The sequence below is a fragment of the Cydia amplana genome, chromosome 8, assembly GCF_948474715.1.
Source record: "Cydia amplana chromosome 8, ilCydAmpl1.1, whole genome shotgun sequence".
Taxonomy (NCBI): Eukaryota; Metazoa; Arthropoda; class Insecta; order Lepidoptera; family Tortricidae; genus Cydia; species Cydia amplana.
In genome coordinates this window covers 12,346,365-12,361,583 of record NC_086076.1, presented here as the reverse complement: position 1 = coordinate 12,361,583, position 15,219 = coordinate 12,346,365, and the positions used below count along the sequence as shown (strand labels likewise).

Here is a 15,219-nt window from a genome sequence, read left to right as displayed (position 1 = left end):
GTCTTATTCAAAATGGACTACCAGTTTGCTACGCGTCGCGCTCGTTAACTAAAGCCGAGCAAGCCTATGCGCAAATTGAAAAAGAATTGCTAGCATGCGTGTACGCATGCGAAAAATTTTATTGTTATATTTATGGGCGAACAGACGTGACAGTGGAAACTGATCACAAGCCACTAGTAAGCATAATTAAAAAGCCTATTGCTAGTGCCCCGGCACGTCTTCAAAGAATGTTGCTAAGGTTACAACCATATACATTTGAGCTGATGTACAAGCCGGGCAAATACCTGTACGTGGCAGACGCGCTGTCGCGCGCTGTGGCGCCGGCCGACTCGAGCGCAGCACCGGAGGAGCCACTAGATCATTTAGAGATGGAAGCGCAAGTATGTGCCGTGGCCGTTGACAACCCTTTAACTGACTCACATTTCATAGAATTGCAAAGACACTCAAAATTGGACAGCGAAATTGAAGCCTTGAGAAAAGTGATAAAGAAAGGTTGGCCTACACATCGTAGTCAGCTAGAACATATATTACGACCGTATTGGGATTGCCGAGACGAGTTGACAATCGCATATGGCATGGTATGGAAAAACAACCGTATAGTTATACCTAAATGCATGCGTCACTCCATGTTAAAAAAAATACACATAGGACATTTGGGTGCTGAGAAATGTAAACTGAGGGCTCGAGAAATCATGTACTGGCCCAATATGAATACGCAACTTGATGACATGATATCGCACTGTCAAGCCTGTTTAACTTATCGCAAAGAAAACTGCAAGGAACCAATGATATCACACGACGTCCCCATGAGACCGTGGTCAAAAATAGGAGCGGATATTTTTCATTTCGGTGGTTTATCTTTTCTAATTGTCGTTGATTATTTTAGCAAATTCATTGAAGTAATAAAATTAAATAACATGACTTCATCTCATGTTATTGATCAATTGATTAACATATTTTCTAGACAGGGCGTTCCGGAAACAGTTTTTACAGATAACGGGCCGGAATTTTCATCAAGTTTGTTCCACAATTTTAGTAAAAATTGGAAATTTATTCACATGACATCATCACCTAGGTACGCACAATCGAATGGCCAAGTCGAAAGAGCAGTACAAACGGTAAAATCAATTTTAAGAAAAACTAGTTGTGACAATACAGACTATAGATTAGCATTATTAGAGTTTTTAAACACGCCAGTTAGTGATAGGATAGCCTCTCCTGCCGAGATATTAAACAATCGCAAACTGAGAAGCATCTTGCCTTGTTCACCAAATTTATTAAAACAAGCCAAAATAGATTATGCACAGGTTAGACACGAACTTAAGGCGCGACAAGATAAACAAAAGTACTACTACGATAGGGGAGCCAAAAATTTACAAACTTTAAGAGCGGGTCAGCCAGTTAAAGCACGTATTAATGGTAACTGGGTATACGCCACGGTTGTGAATCTCGTAAGTCCGAGATCTTATTCAGTAAAACTGGAAACGGGCAGGTTAATTCGTAGGAATCGTCGTCAGCTGATAATAGACTCGATGCGACGCCCCCCCGCCCGCGCGGATCCCATTTTATACGATAACATAAACCTGCCGGTCAACAATTCTCGCGCTGAGTCAGACATGACAGTCAGTCCCACTGTCCCATGCTCCCTAGAAATTAATAACAATAACAATTCTGGTAATAATTATGTCACACGTTTTGGCAGGACAGTGAGACCTCCTGATCGGTGGGGATACTCTGAGCTAGGAGTACCACAACGCAACTAAATAGGTACCTAGGAATAGCTATAAGGTAACTGCATCAGTATTCGATTCGTAATAACCCATCAAATTGCAAGGTATTGTAATATTCAAGATATCTATTATGTTATGTAGCATTAACTAATGTGAGAAACTGTATTCAAAGTTTTACTTTACATATTATGTAATTGTAATTAATAATAAATTGTAATCAATTTGTAATCAATTATAAAATAATATCGACATTGTAAAATAAAAAAAGGCAATGTGCGTATATTGTATAAGTTAGGTAAAAAAAAAAAAAAAAAAATATGAATCTTGCATGTATCAATTACCTATTGTTTTTTTTTATAATTAACTGTTGTGCTAATGATGTTGCATACCTGCATGATAAAATAATGATACCTATACTTACCGCAAGAGATAAGTGTATGTTAGATTAATAAGGAAGTATATAAAAATCGTTTCAACAATGTTCTAAATCAATGAAGCAAAAATGGTTAATTTTACAATAAATGTACTTAGTATAAGAAGGCTAGGTACCGTTATAATATATATATACTTAATACAACATTAACTTAAGTTCATAAATAATATTCATTCAAAAATATTGTGATAGAAAGTATTACACTTTGTTTTTATTTTGTTTATAGAAAAGAAAGGGGTTGTGGGTAGACTTATGTATGAGATGTGGGTAGGGCGGATTATGAATAAACAGTCTTAGCAATGCACTCGTGGTCTCAATACATCATCCTGCCCAAATCAGTACTTTACATACGTCTGGTCCGAGTGTTCTAGTACATATATTGTTATCTTAAACTTTTATATATACAGGGGGTTTCCTGTAACAGGAGCGATAAATTAAACTGTAGGCTGTACTCAAACTGACCAACATTTGTTCCGCAACAGAAAAAGTTGCTGAACAAATGTTGGTCAGTTTGAGGAGTACAGCCTTTAGTTTAATTTATTGCTCCTGTTACAGGAAACCCCCTATATGTGGGTATATATCTATTATCTACTATGATATGCCGTCAAATGCCTTCTCCAAAATCAATTTAATAGCCGTTTCTTAGTCGACATTTTTATCAAATGGTGGTGCCATTTTTATCAGTTGCCATAAATGTAAATATTCTTGCACTTTTCGATCTTAGAGACTCATAATTTCTAATAGGTACGTCTTCATAAATAAATAAAAATATTTATTATTAGGTATTTGTAATATGGGCCTTGTTGCCTGATTTAAATTTCTAAATAAATTTGTAAATAAAATATTACATATTTAACTAACTCATATGTATGACAAAACATTTTAATAACAAAATGTCATATTATAAAACATGAAGAGGAAAACGATTCACTTATTTAATTTCTTCTTCTTTTTCTAGTGTCGATGGTTTTAAACTGTGCGGGACCCGTCCAGTTAACTTAAATTAATTCTTAAAACAACGCCGGGCAAATTCATCAGTCCTATACAGTAGTGTCTTCATACAGTATTACCTACATATATATGGTCCTTAAACGTAACAGGCGGCCTAGCCAAGGTGACGATCGCTATCGCTTCGCCATCGAATCGCTTTGTGTCTCTCTATCACTCTTCTATATTAGTGTGATAGTTCGCTACGTAGCGATTGGCATGTTGGCTACGCGGCCATAACTGATTGGCGAGATAGAAAAATGTGAATAAAATTTCGTATGGAAAAAGTATTCTTTAATTCTTTAATTTTGGTTTTTTAGTACATTACCTTAAGTTGACCCCTAAGAAATTATTGATAAGAAATGATGGATAGGAATGGAATCGAGTGGTAAAAAATTGCATGTGAAAAATAAAAATTTTCATTTTCATACAAATTGTATGTAAAGTTTTCCTCGATTTGTGACTTTTCTAGTCGGATTTTTTTTGATCCAACACAAGCTTGTTCCTTGCTTGATTGATAGGCATACAAAATATATAATAAGAGTTCATACAATTCTTTCAGAATATCAACGAATTCATAATCCCTCATCTTTTGTGATCTGTCAGTGTCAAACGTGAGGTTTTTGGTTGAAGAAGAGACGACTTTTGTCAGACTGAGGTAACTCCAGGTTTAACCGCTTAATCCCGGGCTATCGGGATGATGCAAGTGGGCCTAAGGGTTAAAGATTATGTATACTAGGAGTTTATTATTTTAAAGACCATTTGTAGGAAGCATTTCTTTATTTGCATTTACCATTATTACTGTCGCTTTACAATAATTATTTCCTATTGTGCGATAAGTATGCTTCATTTGGACGTTGAATACCTAATTCGTTATATTTCTCTTATTTATCAAACTAGCATTCATTTTTCAAGGCAGCACCTCTTACGAAAATTACCTAACTCACATTCTTTGAGATCCTATTGCGTGTAACTTTCTTACTGTCACGGTGGTACCGAGGATGACGGGCATATTCAGGGACGATGATAGGTTTGTGCATGCGTTGGAGCTGAACGTGTGGTTCATATCTTTTGTCGGACCTCTCCTCAATTCGTATAGGTCTGTACTTTTCTGAATATTTATGATTCTCTTTAAAATCGTGATGGGGTACCCTAAATGGACGCATCAACATGGGCAGAAGATCCTTATGTTCAAGTTCTTCATGACTGTGGTGTTCGTCCCAGCTTTTAACTTCGTTCTGGCTTCGGTGTGCTTTGTGACCATAATATTCTTTGCGACCGTATTGTTTCTCTCGACTGCGTTGTTCTTCTCGATCACGTTGTTCCTGTTCTTCTTGACCACGTTGTTCTTCTCGACCGCGTTGTTCTTCTCGACCGCGTTGTTCTTCTCGACCGCGTTGTCCTTCTCGACCGCGTTGTTCTTCTCGACCGCGTTGTTCTTCCTCACGTCCTTCATGATGGATTGATTTTTCGTGGCCATGATGTTCATTGTGAATAGGATGGTGAATCATCGAGTAGTTTTCGATGTGAACTGGTTTACGAGGCTCCTCTTGCTCTTGAGTGGGAGCTTCTTCGCCAGAATCACCGGCGGTTTCTTCTATGCGATGCTCTTCTTCATGGTGTTCCTCTGGTTCAACATGCACTGCCTCTTTATGTTTCTCATATTCTTCGTGATGTTTTCGCAGTTTTTTATTAACGTAGTACTCTATATGTATTGGGTTTTGTGGTTTGTGGTGCGTAGGCTCGGGGCGTTCTTCTTCACGCTCTTCCACAACAGCTACTGGCTCTTTTTCCACTACAGCAGGTTCAGCTTCCTCTATTTTCCTTTCGGGCTCTTCGTCGACGATTTCTATCACTGGTTTAATAATTTCTATACGAGGCTCCTCTACACGCGGTTCTTCTGCACGAATCTCCTCAATACGAGGCTCCTCTCGATGTTCGTGATGTTTTGAGTAGTGGACGTCAGCGTGAAATCTGTTAAATACATAACAATTAAAATGTAGAAATATTTATGAAGTAAAAAAATCTGTGTTAACAAGATATGTAAAAGAGTCTGGAGTACTTGCTCATTTTGCCATTATTTAAACAATAAATAGTTGTACGGACATTTTAATTAGGTAAGTATATGACTAAGCGTCCGTCCGGATTCGGGCCTAAGACACTGATAAATACAAAATAGTGATTAACACTTACGAACCCTTTATGCTTGTCGGAGTGGTACTTGACAGTACGTGTCTTGCCATCTGGCTGCAGGAGCCAGTACTCGCCTCTCACTTCATCCCCATGTCTATGCTCATGTTGACCTTTGTGGTCATGGGTGTGGGGGTCATTCACCTTGTAAGAGAATTCATATGACGGATACGCCCAAGCCTGAAAGGTGAAAAGGTAATTTTAAATGAGCACAGGAGGCTATTTTTATTTAATTTAATGACGGTGACCTGAAGATTTTCCAGAAAAGAAGTGATGCTGCTGGACACAGATTTCCTCTCACAAGAAGGTTTGGGTTATAACCCCCGAGCTAGTTATAACTGGGGTTTCGCACACACTTTTGAATTGCAGGTGACGAAACGTCACGAATACATTATTTGACTTTCGTTAGGCGTTTCATATTGTTACTTGGCTCGTCCTACAGTCGATTCAATAATTACGGAACCTTTAAATACATTTATTTATAGGAAAATTTTATTTATAGGGAAAGATTGGAGATTCAATTATTCACCAGGCAACGGAATACTTCTTCATTAAAATGCAGCAATGTTTTTGTCACTTTCATTTTCAGTAGTGTACTTTTCTTACAAAGGCATGAATAAAATGAAAGCCCCAGCTTGCTTTTAGCACGCCACCATCTAGGCAAGTAAAGTTAGTATCGCACATGACTCTTACTTACGTATTCCACATGATGCTCTGGCGACTGAGCTCCGATATGACCGAGCTCACCGTGATGTCCGTGATGTACAAACTCCTGCTTCAGGTTTATCTCCGTGGTGGCGTGGCCCTGGGCATACAGCGCAAGGCCCAGCACAATCACACCATGCGCCTGCACAAAGAACATTACCTATCTGGGTACCTACACTTTGGGTTTTTTTGTGCGAAAATGTGACTTTATATCATTTGAGTTCTAATTATAAAATTATGGGATTTCATGAGTGTTTTGTGTTTAATGTGTTTTCACAATTACTCTATGTCCTCATTAAGAGTAATGACAACTTATCACTTATATTCTTTGATATGATCAATAAACCTAAAGCAACTGATAGATCTATTTTATAAGAACCTAAATAATTATGTTTACCGATGCGTTTCAAAATTAATGTAATTTTTATTATTTTGAAAAAATAAAATAAAGAATTTTCTCCACTCATATATAAAAATCACACTTTTGCACCAAAAATTCCGATGTTTGAAATTATCACAATTGCTTATCACTTTTTGAAATTTATACTTGAGAAAGTTGAGAAATTGTTAATGTCATCATTATAAATTATTTTAAGATGTTACCTTCCAAAACATAATTGTGTTTTACTCAAAGAGTAAAACGAAATTGTTAACGACTATGATGATTCTCTACCTATTTATACACTATTTTGCTATTGATGTTAAATTGACGGTTTCCTTTGCTCGCTCATTTTTTGAGTGCTCTTATGATTGATAATTCGTCTGTTACACGCCTTTGAAGGGAAGCTGCGTCTTTATGTTACTGTTTTTAGCTCTGCAGTTACCAGTTTAAGGATATTATGCGGGAAGTATACAATATTGGTCGGAAATCCGTTATTTGAGCTAGTAGAAAAAGTGTTTGGGCGTGGCCGCATCATGTCTCGGCTCATCCTGCGATTGGAGAACAATTATCTACTATGTACAAGCATGTAGGTACTTAAGTACCGTAAAACGGGGTGAGTAGGTTTCGCGGGGAGAGGTGGGTTATGAATGGGGAGAGAAGGTTTGAGAGGGGGGTGAGAAGGGATTTTAAGGCTACTGCTACAAAAATAACGTATTCCAATTTAAAATGGAGCTATAGTAATACGCATAATAAAAAAAAATCGATCCAACAATCTTCCAAAATCACCTTTGTATGAAAACCCCTCTCACCCCAAATACGAGGCACTACGGGGTGAGGTGGGTTTTCCTTTTTATCGTCAAAGTTATGAAATGGAACTATTACCCAAAATAAAATAAAAACTAAAGTACAAACGTCCGGAACACTTATTATATATGTCGGCGGCCGATCGTAAGATCAGGCAGTTCCTGAAAGAAAGTTCCGAAAAGGATGTTCCTGTGTAATGTTTTGACGATAGTGACATTAAACCAATATATAGGTAGGATAGGTTCGTTAGGTTGCTTTAGATGCCCGAAGGGCAAACTGCCCAGAAATAGAAGCCCCGCGTAGCCATTCAGTTTTCATATGTAAAAGTAAAATGTTATCAAGGTTTGAATTTCAGTTTTGACCCTACTCACCCCATTTTACGGTAACTAATTCATTCGAACGTAACTTTTTATATGATAATGATGTCATTTTATTATCATTCGACGTGTATTACGCTTTTACATGTTCGCAAATGTATTGTTGAGAGCGTGACGCATGGGCGAATGACAACAAAATGACATAGGTAATTTTGACATCATAATGTATCTAAGTTCGAATGCCTTTTTGCATAGACTAGGAATCCTCTAGACGGAGTTTAGAGCAATTATTTCATGATACCGATGCTGCCAAAAATACGGGGGTGCGGGGGGACGAGGTGAGCGGATTCTGACACTTTGACTCGAAGCTGGAGTAAAACTACCGTATGGCGAGATGACCTTGACGCCTTTGACAGGAACTGGTGGGAGACGGGTCAAGACCGGGATACGTGGAAAGGGAGGAGGGAGGCCTTTGCCCAGCAGTGGGACACTCTAGGCTCATATAAAAATAAATAAATAAATAATATAGTGGCAGAGGGGGTAGCGTTACTATGCTCAGTCCAGAGGATGTCTTGTCTGTGCCTTTTTGTAAAGTTTTAGAAGAATCCTAATATTTTAACTGCCTATGATGTGTTCTTCAAGTCTGTTTTGACGTAGGTATTATGTATCTTAAATTGATGGTTTAAAAGTATTTTTAGTTTATTTAAATAAAACGCCATAAGTATGCTGTTAAGATTTGAGGACTTCCCACAATTCCCTATGGAATCCATCATCAGAACTCGACCTTTCAAACTACGATAAAAATGGTGCTTAAAAACCTCACTTGCTGAACAAACTTAACGACAGGTACCTACTTACTTACCTATTGCCAAACATGAAAATTCAGAATTAGTGAGGAAACAGGAGTAGTACGCGCAACACGCGCCTGGTTGATTATACTTTACTATCTGTTACTTAGTCAAGACATTGCTCTTTCTAAATGGCAGTATTTTTGTTGGAAAATCGCAGGGGCCCAATTTGACTTGTTAAAGCGACAAAAGGTCACCTTGCTACTATCTGCATAGTAGGTGATAACACTAATGATTTCTGACTATATAATAACTGCAACTTTGCAATGACGAAAAATAAGAAACTACTTAACATTTTATTTAAAACTTTATTTGACATGGTTTTACGATAACCTAGGATTCCGTTTTTGAACGACCTAGTAGATATGAAACGAAATATTATAATTATGAACTTACTAAACAATTTAGTTTCTAGTTTCATCATCACATTTAGTCTTTCTTTCTCACATCCGTGCAGGTATATCACATTAATCGAAAATTATAAACCGTAACATTTAGGTATAGAATTCGTTACTTTAATCCTAAAATATATAGGTAGACTGCCTTGTAAATAATGGACAACTTTTTAACCACCGACATCATCAAATTGTTATAAGAAAAAAGGATAATTCGTTTATTACCACGAAACTTTTACGGATCCTACAGGTGGAAGAAAATGCCCCTGTCCTTTACATAAAAAAAATACCCAAAGAAAAATGTGTCTTTCTTTGCGCTGCGACTCGTGGTATTTGTTTTGTTTACTTTCTCATGCTTAGCTTATCTTATACCTATATAAGAAAGGTTCTCATGGCAAGCGACATGTAATTTGCCCTATTGCGTAACAAACACCCAACTGTCACATGTATTAAACACAACCTACCAACTACTTGAAGTCCTGAGTTTGAACCCCGGCTCGTATCAATGAGTTTCTTGAAACATGTATAATATCTAGGTACCTATAAAAAATTTCATAAAATAAGGTCAGTAGGAGATTTGATTGAAACACAATTTTAGCGCTAAATGTATTATTCTTAAAGCTATCATACCGAGTATAGACATGAGTACATGAGTCAGTCTTATAAGTGCATTGGTCGTTCCTGAGGGGCGTCCTGTTTTGGCTCCGTCGTTTAGATATGGTGATGGGCCAAATGAACATGATGATGAGGCGACGAGTGATGGACGATGGCGTTGAAACTGGAAAAAATAATATTAGAAGTATTCATCATCAAGTTTATCAATTATGTAGTTTTCCGGGTCTAAAAAGCAATTTGTTTTTATGTAAATAAATAAGGCATATATATAGGCATTGAATAATGAGCCTGATAATAATTAGGCAAGCAATATTAATTAAATGAAAGGAAAATAGTTGAAATCCGAGGGTATTTTCAGACTGAATATATTATACAATAGTGATTGATTTCGCCCGGCATATCAAAAATAGAACAGGAATGATTAATTGAATCAACATAAATAAAAACATTATAATTGAATCTAAAAATGGCTAAAATATGTAACTGTGTCAATACTACTCTGGGAACTAATCTGCAATGCCTAAAGTAAAAGCATACGGTTACATTCGGATTCAGACTGCACCAGCGTTACTGCTGCAGGAAACGTCTTGATATTAAATTACTTTTTCACATTTCGTGCAGCAACGCCTGCAGCAGTTCGTAACGTTGGTGCGTCTGCGTTCGAATGTAACCTGCACAAAGTCAACAGACGTCGCATCGAAAGAGGAAGCGAAAGAGGAACAAACAAAGCTAATTTCCCGGTCTCCTGCAGGTACCCACTTAACATGGTCTACAAAATACTAGGTACTAGCAGCATTTCCCGAGGTAAAGACCACTCAATACAGGTAGGAGTTGGAGCTGTTTTTACAAGCTTTTATTTACTTTCACCTGTCCCGTTGTCTGTCTGTCTGTAATCAAATCTTGCAAGTTAAATTGGGCCCACTTCCCGGTTTCCGATGAAGCTGAAAAGTTCCATTCGTGTGTAAGTCGGGTGACAATGCAATATTATGGTACCATGGAGCTGATCATGGATGGAGACAGGAGGTAGTCATAGGAACTCTGTGATAAAACAACGGAACCTAATTGTGTTTGGGGTTTTTAGAATTGTCTCGATGAGTATTAGTTGTCTGTGGAAAAAAAAGTACAGTCAGCGATAAAAGCTTGTACCAAAAATGAAATTTTTGCCAAAAACTTATTCTAACTGGTACGTACCCGGTGTGGTCATCAGCCTTGTACTCGACCTTCCTGAGACGGCCGTCGGGCTCCACCAGCTCGTAGCCTCCCTTCACCAGGTCACCGTGGCGGTGCTCGTGCTGCGACTTCACGTCGCCCGTGTGGTGGTCGTGCACGGCATATTCGAACTTGTACTCGGGGAACGCCTGAATAGACATAAACCGTTTTTCATTATATGTTTTATAGATAACTTTTTGAAAAAATAAAGTTTTAAAAGCGAATTATTATCACGCGTGTGTTTGCGGGACGACGCAAAAACTCGGGATAGTGAAGTTCATCCTTCATTTTTTTAATTATACGCCAGAAGGTGGCGTATAGCGTTATTTGGGGAACGTGAGTACTATTCCTTGTAGTAAGGGCACCGATTGTGCATATTTTATCAAATATTACGTTACATTACGTGCCAAAAAATTAATGCCAATTTAATAAAATGCATACCACCTACTCCTTAAAATCTTAAGTTAGACATAAACACTAACTCTTATACCAGATGAAAGAGAGACGTCACAACTTCCTATTACAGGTGTGTTATGACACTCTGTTACTGTTTTAATAGCTTTAAATAAATAATTGCTAGACTAGTATAATTAGTCTTACCACTGACTGGATCGGTTAGCAAACTTGTTGAAATTAGCGGGAAGTCGAAACATTAATAATACTGCAATCGTAATTTAATATATACCTAATCTAAGCTAACTATGTTAGGCTAGTTGTTTGTTGAAAGGAAACATTGCGAACTAAGACACTTTTTGAATATTTAAGGAGCCAATAAATCTTTATCAGATTTTGGATTAGAACTAATTGATTGTTAGTAAAATGATTTATTGAAAGGCTTTAATTTGATCACGAGATATCGTGACTGATAAAATATTGGTTAAATATAATAATTGTTTTACAAGATCATTTGTAAACTGGTTTTTTTCATAATTAAGAACCTTGGCAGTGACAATTCAATACATATCCCATCCCATATGAGCTCCCCATAGTCCTCATACTTTACATGACACTTAAGACGAAGAATAGTATCTTCCCACTCTAGTTTCATGCTACTTACATAATGGTCATGATGCGGAATGTGGTGAATGGGCACATGGGGCACATGGGGCACGTGGTGGTGCAGCAGCGGCACGTGATGGTGGATGGGAATATGGTGGTGTATGGGGATGTGGACGGGGTGGTGGGGTCCGTCGTGCTTCTGCAGCTCCTGGTGGGAGATGGCCGGGTGGTGGTGGTGGTGGTGGTGGAACGGGAAGATGGCTTGGCAAGCCGACACCAGAACGCAAGCGGTTAGTACCTGGAACAAACATTTTTGAGTCATAGCATTAATTACTTTTAAAATAAAGATAAATTATCCGCATGTTACGAGTACTTATACACGCTTGGGTACATAATATATTTATTTATAAATGTATGTATGGACGTTTGTATATATATATAATAATATACTCGTATTGCTATTATTTTTTAATGTGTAAGTGTATAAACATAATATTGTTTAGATAACAGTTTATTTCCCTCGGTAGCAGTTTGTTTAACTCGTACATTGAAACCCTTGCAACGCTCAGGATTCCACTTTTAGAACCACTCACTATGCTCGTGGTTACATTTTTGCTTCGGGTATCAATATTTGCCCGAGGAGTTAAACAACAGCTTCATCCCCTTGTAAAACAAATAACAATACACCCTTATTAAAACACTTCCTAACCTCAACACCATATCTCGGGCACAATTTATCGTACTTCTGTAATCGTACTATACTACATATATTATGTTTATGTGTTTTCTTTTCCTAGTCACTTAACACTTGAACTTTCTAAGCAACTTACGCGAGACAACATCTTGGCGTACGCGGATACTGTATGCTTTGTCTAATGAACATAAGACAATAGTGCACGCGGCATGCGTAGGTTCATTAGCTTATATAGGAGACTTTAATTGTGGGAATTATTAGAGCAAAAAATCTATTGATCAATTTCACAGGGTTTGCTAACGGCCCTATCGTAATATCGGTTTTGTGTAGTGCATAGGTATGCATACCTACACATTGCACATGTGTCGAGGACGCAATTAAATCAGCTTTGTAGGCTGTATCGCCATCAGATACATCGAAACGTACAGTCAGCTACAATAGTAGCAGCTGAAACAACGCACCAAAATATCTGCCACCATGGATAATACTTTTCCAAATGGACACAAATCTCTAGATACCGTTAGCGTTCAAAAGTATTTACCAGAATCTAATTGCTTGACATAATTATAGAGCTACATTGTCTCTTTTTGTTATAGTCTTTTTCAAACAGCTTGGGTACGGTGACAGCTGTCATCTCCATACAATTATACAATGTATAACTTAAAACAAAAATAATATGTATCTGACACAACTTTTCCCACGCTACTTGAAAGATACTCGAATTAGACCAACGATTTTGACAGCACAAACTGTGCAAGTCTGAATCAAAATAACTGCAGACTTATCTTGGTCTAACTCTAGAAGCTATTAGATAATGGTAGATATTTTTGACGCGTAGGTAGGCCGATCCGCTACTGTTGATGCGGACTATACAAGGTGTTCTTATTGCCAAGGCTTAAAGCAAATTATTATTTTTGAGGATCCTTGCATGCTACGATGCATTTAACCGCGACAGTGTCGATATATCTTACTCGTAATGTGTTATTAGGTTTCGGAAGTTCCTTGTATCGGATTGCGATTATATCGACCGATTAAACAGCGTAAATCCGCTTTGGTAACCCACACAGGTATTTAAGGCCGATGGTTTTGTATTAAACTTAGTAACCAGTTAATTGCAATACATGTAGGTTTTTAACAGCATACATAGTCCCTGGCGCACACGACAAAAAAGTGCGATTTACGGCAAATGATGATGATGGAATTTCCTTTTGCAGAGTTGCTCCTTTTGACTCACAGATTGATTTAGGAAGGGGAGCCAATCTAATTTTTGATGCAAAATTTTGGCTTCAAGGGGGGTGCCCCCCGAAATTTAAAAAAAATAAAGTTTTGCTATTTGGTCAAGTTTGGTATCATTTTCGTGTAACTCAAGGATGCTAAATTCATTTCTGATATTAAATTTATATTGTTTCATATAAATAATTTGAAAAAAAAAAAAAAAAATTTTGCTATTTTAAAATTTTCCGAATAAATGCCAAAATTTTTGTTATTTTAATATATATACAAAAAAAGAAAAAATCATAAAATAGCCCTACTATTCCTCGTTATAAAAAGTATACACATGGCATATTTATTTCTAAAAAATGTGAAGAAAATGTAGAATGTAGACCTACTTTCGACCACAAGCTCACCGAATATTATACAACGATGTGTGTTACAGCTATTATAATTACGGCGTTTGATGATGATGAGATACTTTTTAGCATAATGAGTCTTTAGAACCCTTAGATCATTTTAGGAAGGAGAGCCACCTAGGTTTTTGGTGCGGTATGGATGAAAGGGTGGGGTGTGATTTGTCCCATACAATCATAAAGTTATGAAAGCACCTGTTTAGGTTTCTGCATTAAGTTTGGTGTCATTATCGAGAAAATTAAAAGAAAAAAAGGCAAATGGACTAATAATTACATTATTTCGTATTTTAAAGATTTTACTACCTATATATTTGTTTACACTCTTTAACATTGGTTATGCTCGATGCACAACCTAATCCGTTTTAAGGGACATAGCTATACGGAGGAAAATAATGTAAATATTAGTCAATATTAGTCAATATTTACATTATTTTGTATTTTGAAGATTTAATCACCTAAATGATTTCTTCCTTTTGATTTACTCAAGAATGTCACCAAACTTATTGCAGAAACCTAAACAGGTGCTTGCATAAATTTATGATTGTATGGGACAAATCACCCAAACCTTTTCATCCCGACCGTACCAAAAATCAAGGTGGCTCTCCTTCCTAAAATGATCTAAGGCTTCTAAGGACTCATTATGCTAAAGGGTATCTCATCATCATCAAACGCCATAATTCTAATAGCTGTAACATACAGGGATCGGAACCGGTTTTTTGCAAAAACATAGAAACAACCATATTTTTCGAATTATTTTATACTCGAAATGTAGCACTCAGTTGTGGTTTTAGGTTACGACTTCGTATTATTAGATTGCCCAATTAGAAATGAAGTAATTAGCAAAGAACGAAAAAATACCGTTTCCGTTCCCATACAAAAAATACCGGTATCCGATCCCTGGTAACATACATCGTTGTATACTATTCGGTGAGCTTGTGGTCGAAAGTAGGTCTACATTTTATTTTATTTCTTCACATTTTTTTGAAATAAATGTGCCATGTGTATACTTTTTATAACGAGGAATAGTAGGGATATTTCATGAAATTTTTATTTTTAGTGTTTATATTAAAATAAGAAAATTTTTGGCATTTATTCCGAAAAAAATAAAAAAGCCAATTTTTATTTATCATTTTTTTTCAAATTATTTATATGAAACCATATAGATTAAATATCAGAAATGAATTTAGCATCCTTGAGTTACACGAAAATGATACCAAACTTGACCAAATAGCAAAACTTTATTTTTTACAAATTTCGGGGGGCACCCCCCCTGAAGTCAAAAT

General features: G+C 36.9%; 2 protein-coding genes across 3 annotated transcripts; both read right to left on the bottom strand.

Annotated features, from left to right (window-relative positions):
- Positions 1 to 4,088: 4,088 nt before the first annotated feature.
- LOC134650463 (trichohyalin-like) lies at positions 4,089 to 6,202 on the bottom strand. Its single transcript, XM_063505419.1, has 3 exons — positions 6,038 to 6,202; positions 5,348 to 5,520; positions 4,089 to 5,124 (listed from the first exon to the last, which is right to left on the bottom strand). The coding sequence occupies exons 1-3, from the start codon at positions 6,200 to 6,202 to the stop codon at positions 4,089 to 4,091; spliced, it is 1,374 nt and encodes a 457-aa protein (XP_063361489.1).
- A 3,242-nt stretch (positions 6,203 to 9,444) lies between these two features.
- LOC134650291 (histidine-rich glycoprotein-like) lies at positions 9,445 to 12,725 on the bottom strand. 2 transcript variants are annotated; one of them, XM_063505252.1, is made up of 4 exons: positions 12,445 to 12,723; positions 11,673 to 11,912; positions 10,598 to 10,764; positions 9,445 to 9,569 (listed from the first exon to the last, which is right to left on the bottom strand). In XM_063505252.1, the coding sequence occupies exons 1-4, from the start codon at positions 12,454 to 12,456 to the stop codon at positions 9,503 to 9,505; spliced, it is 486 nt and encodes a 161-aa protein (XP_063361322.1). In that variant the 5' UTR covers positions 12,457 to 12,723; the 3' UTR covers positions 9,445 to 9,502. The 2 variants fall into 2 exon arrangements, with proteins under 2 accessions (XP_063361322.1, XP_063361321.1); XM_063505251.1 differs by lacking the exon at positions 9,445 to 9,569 and having other exon boundaries at positions 10,403 to 10,764; positions 12,445 to 12,725.
- Positions 12,726 to 15,219: the final 2,494 nt, after the last annotated feature.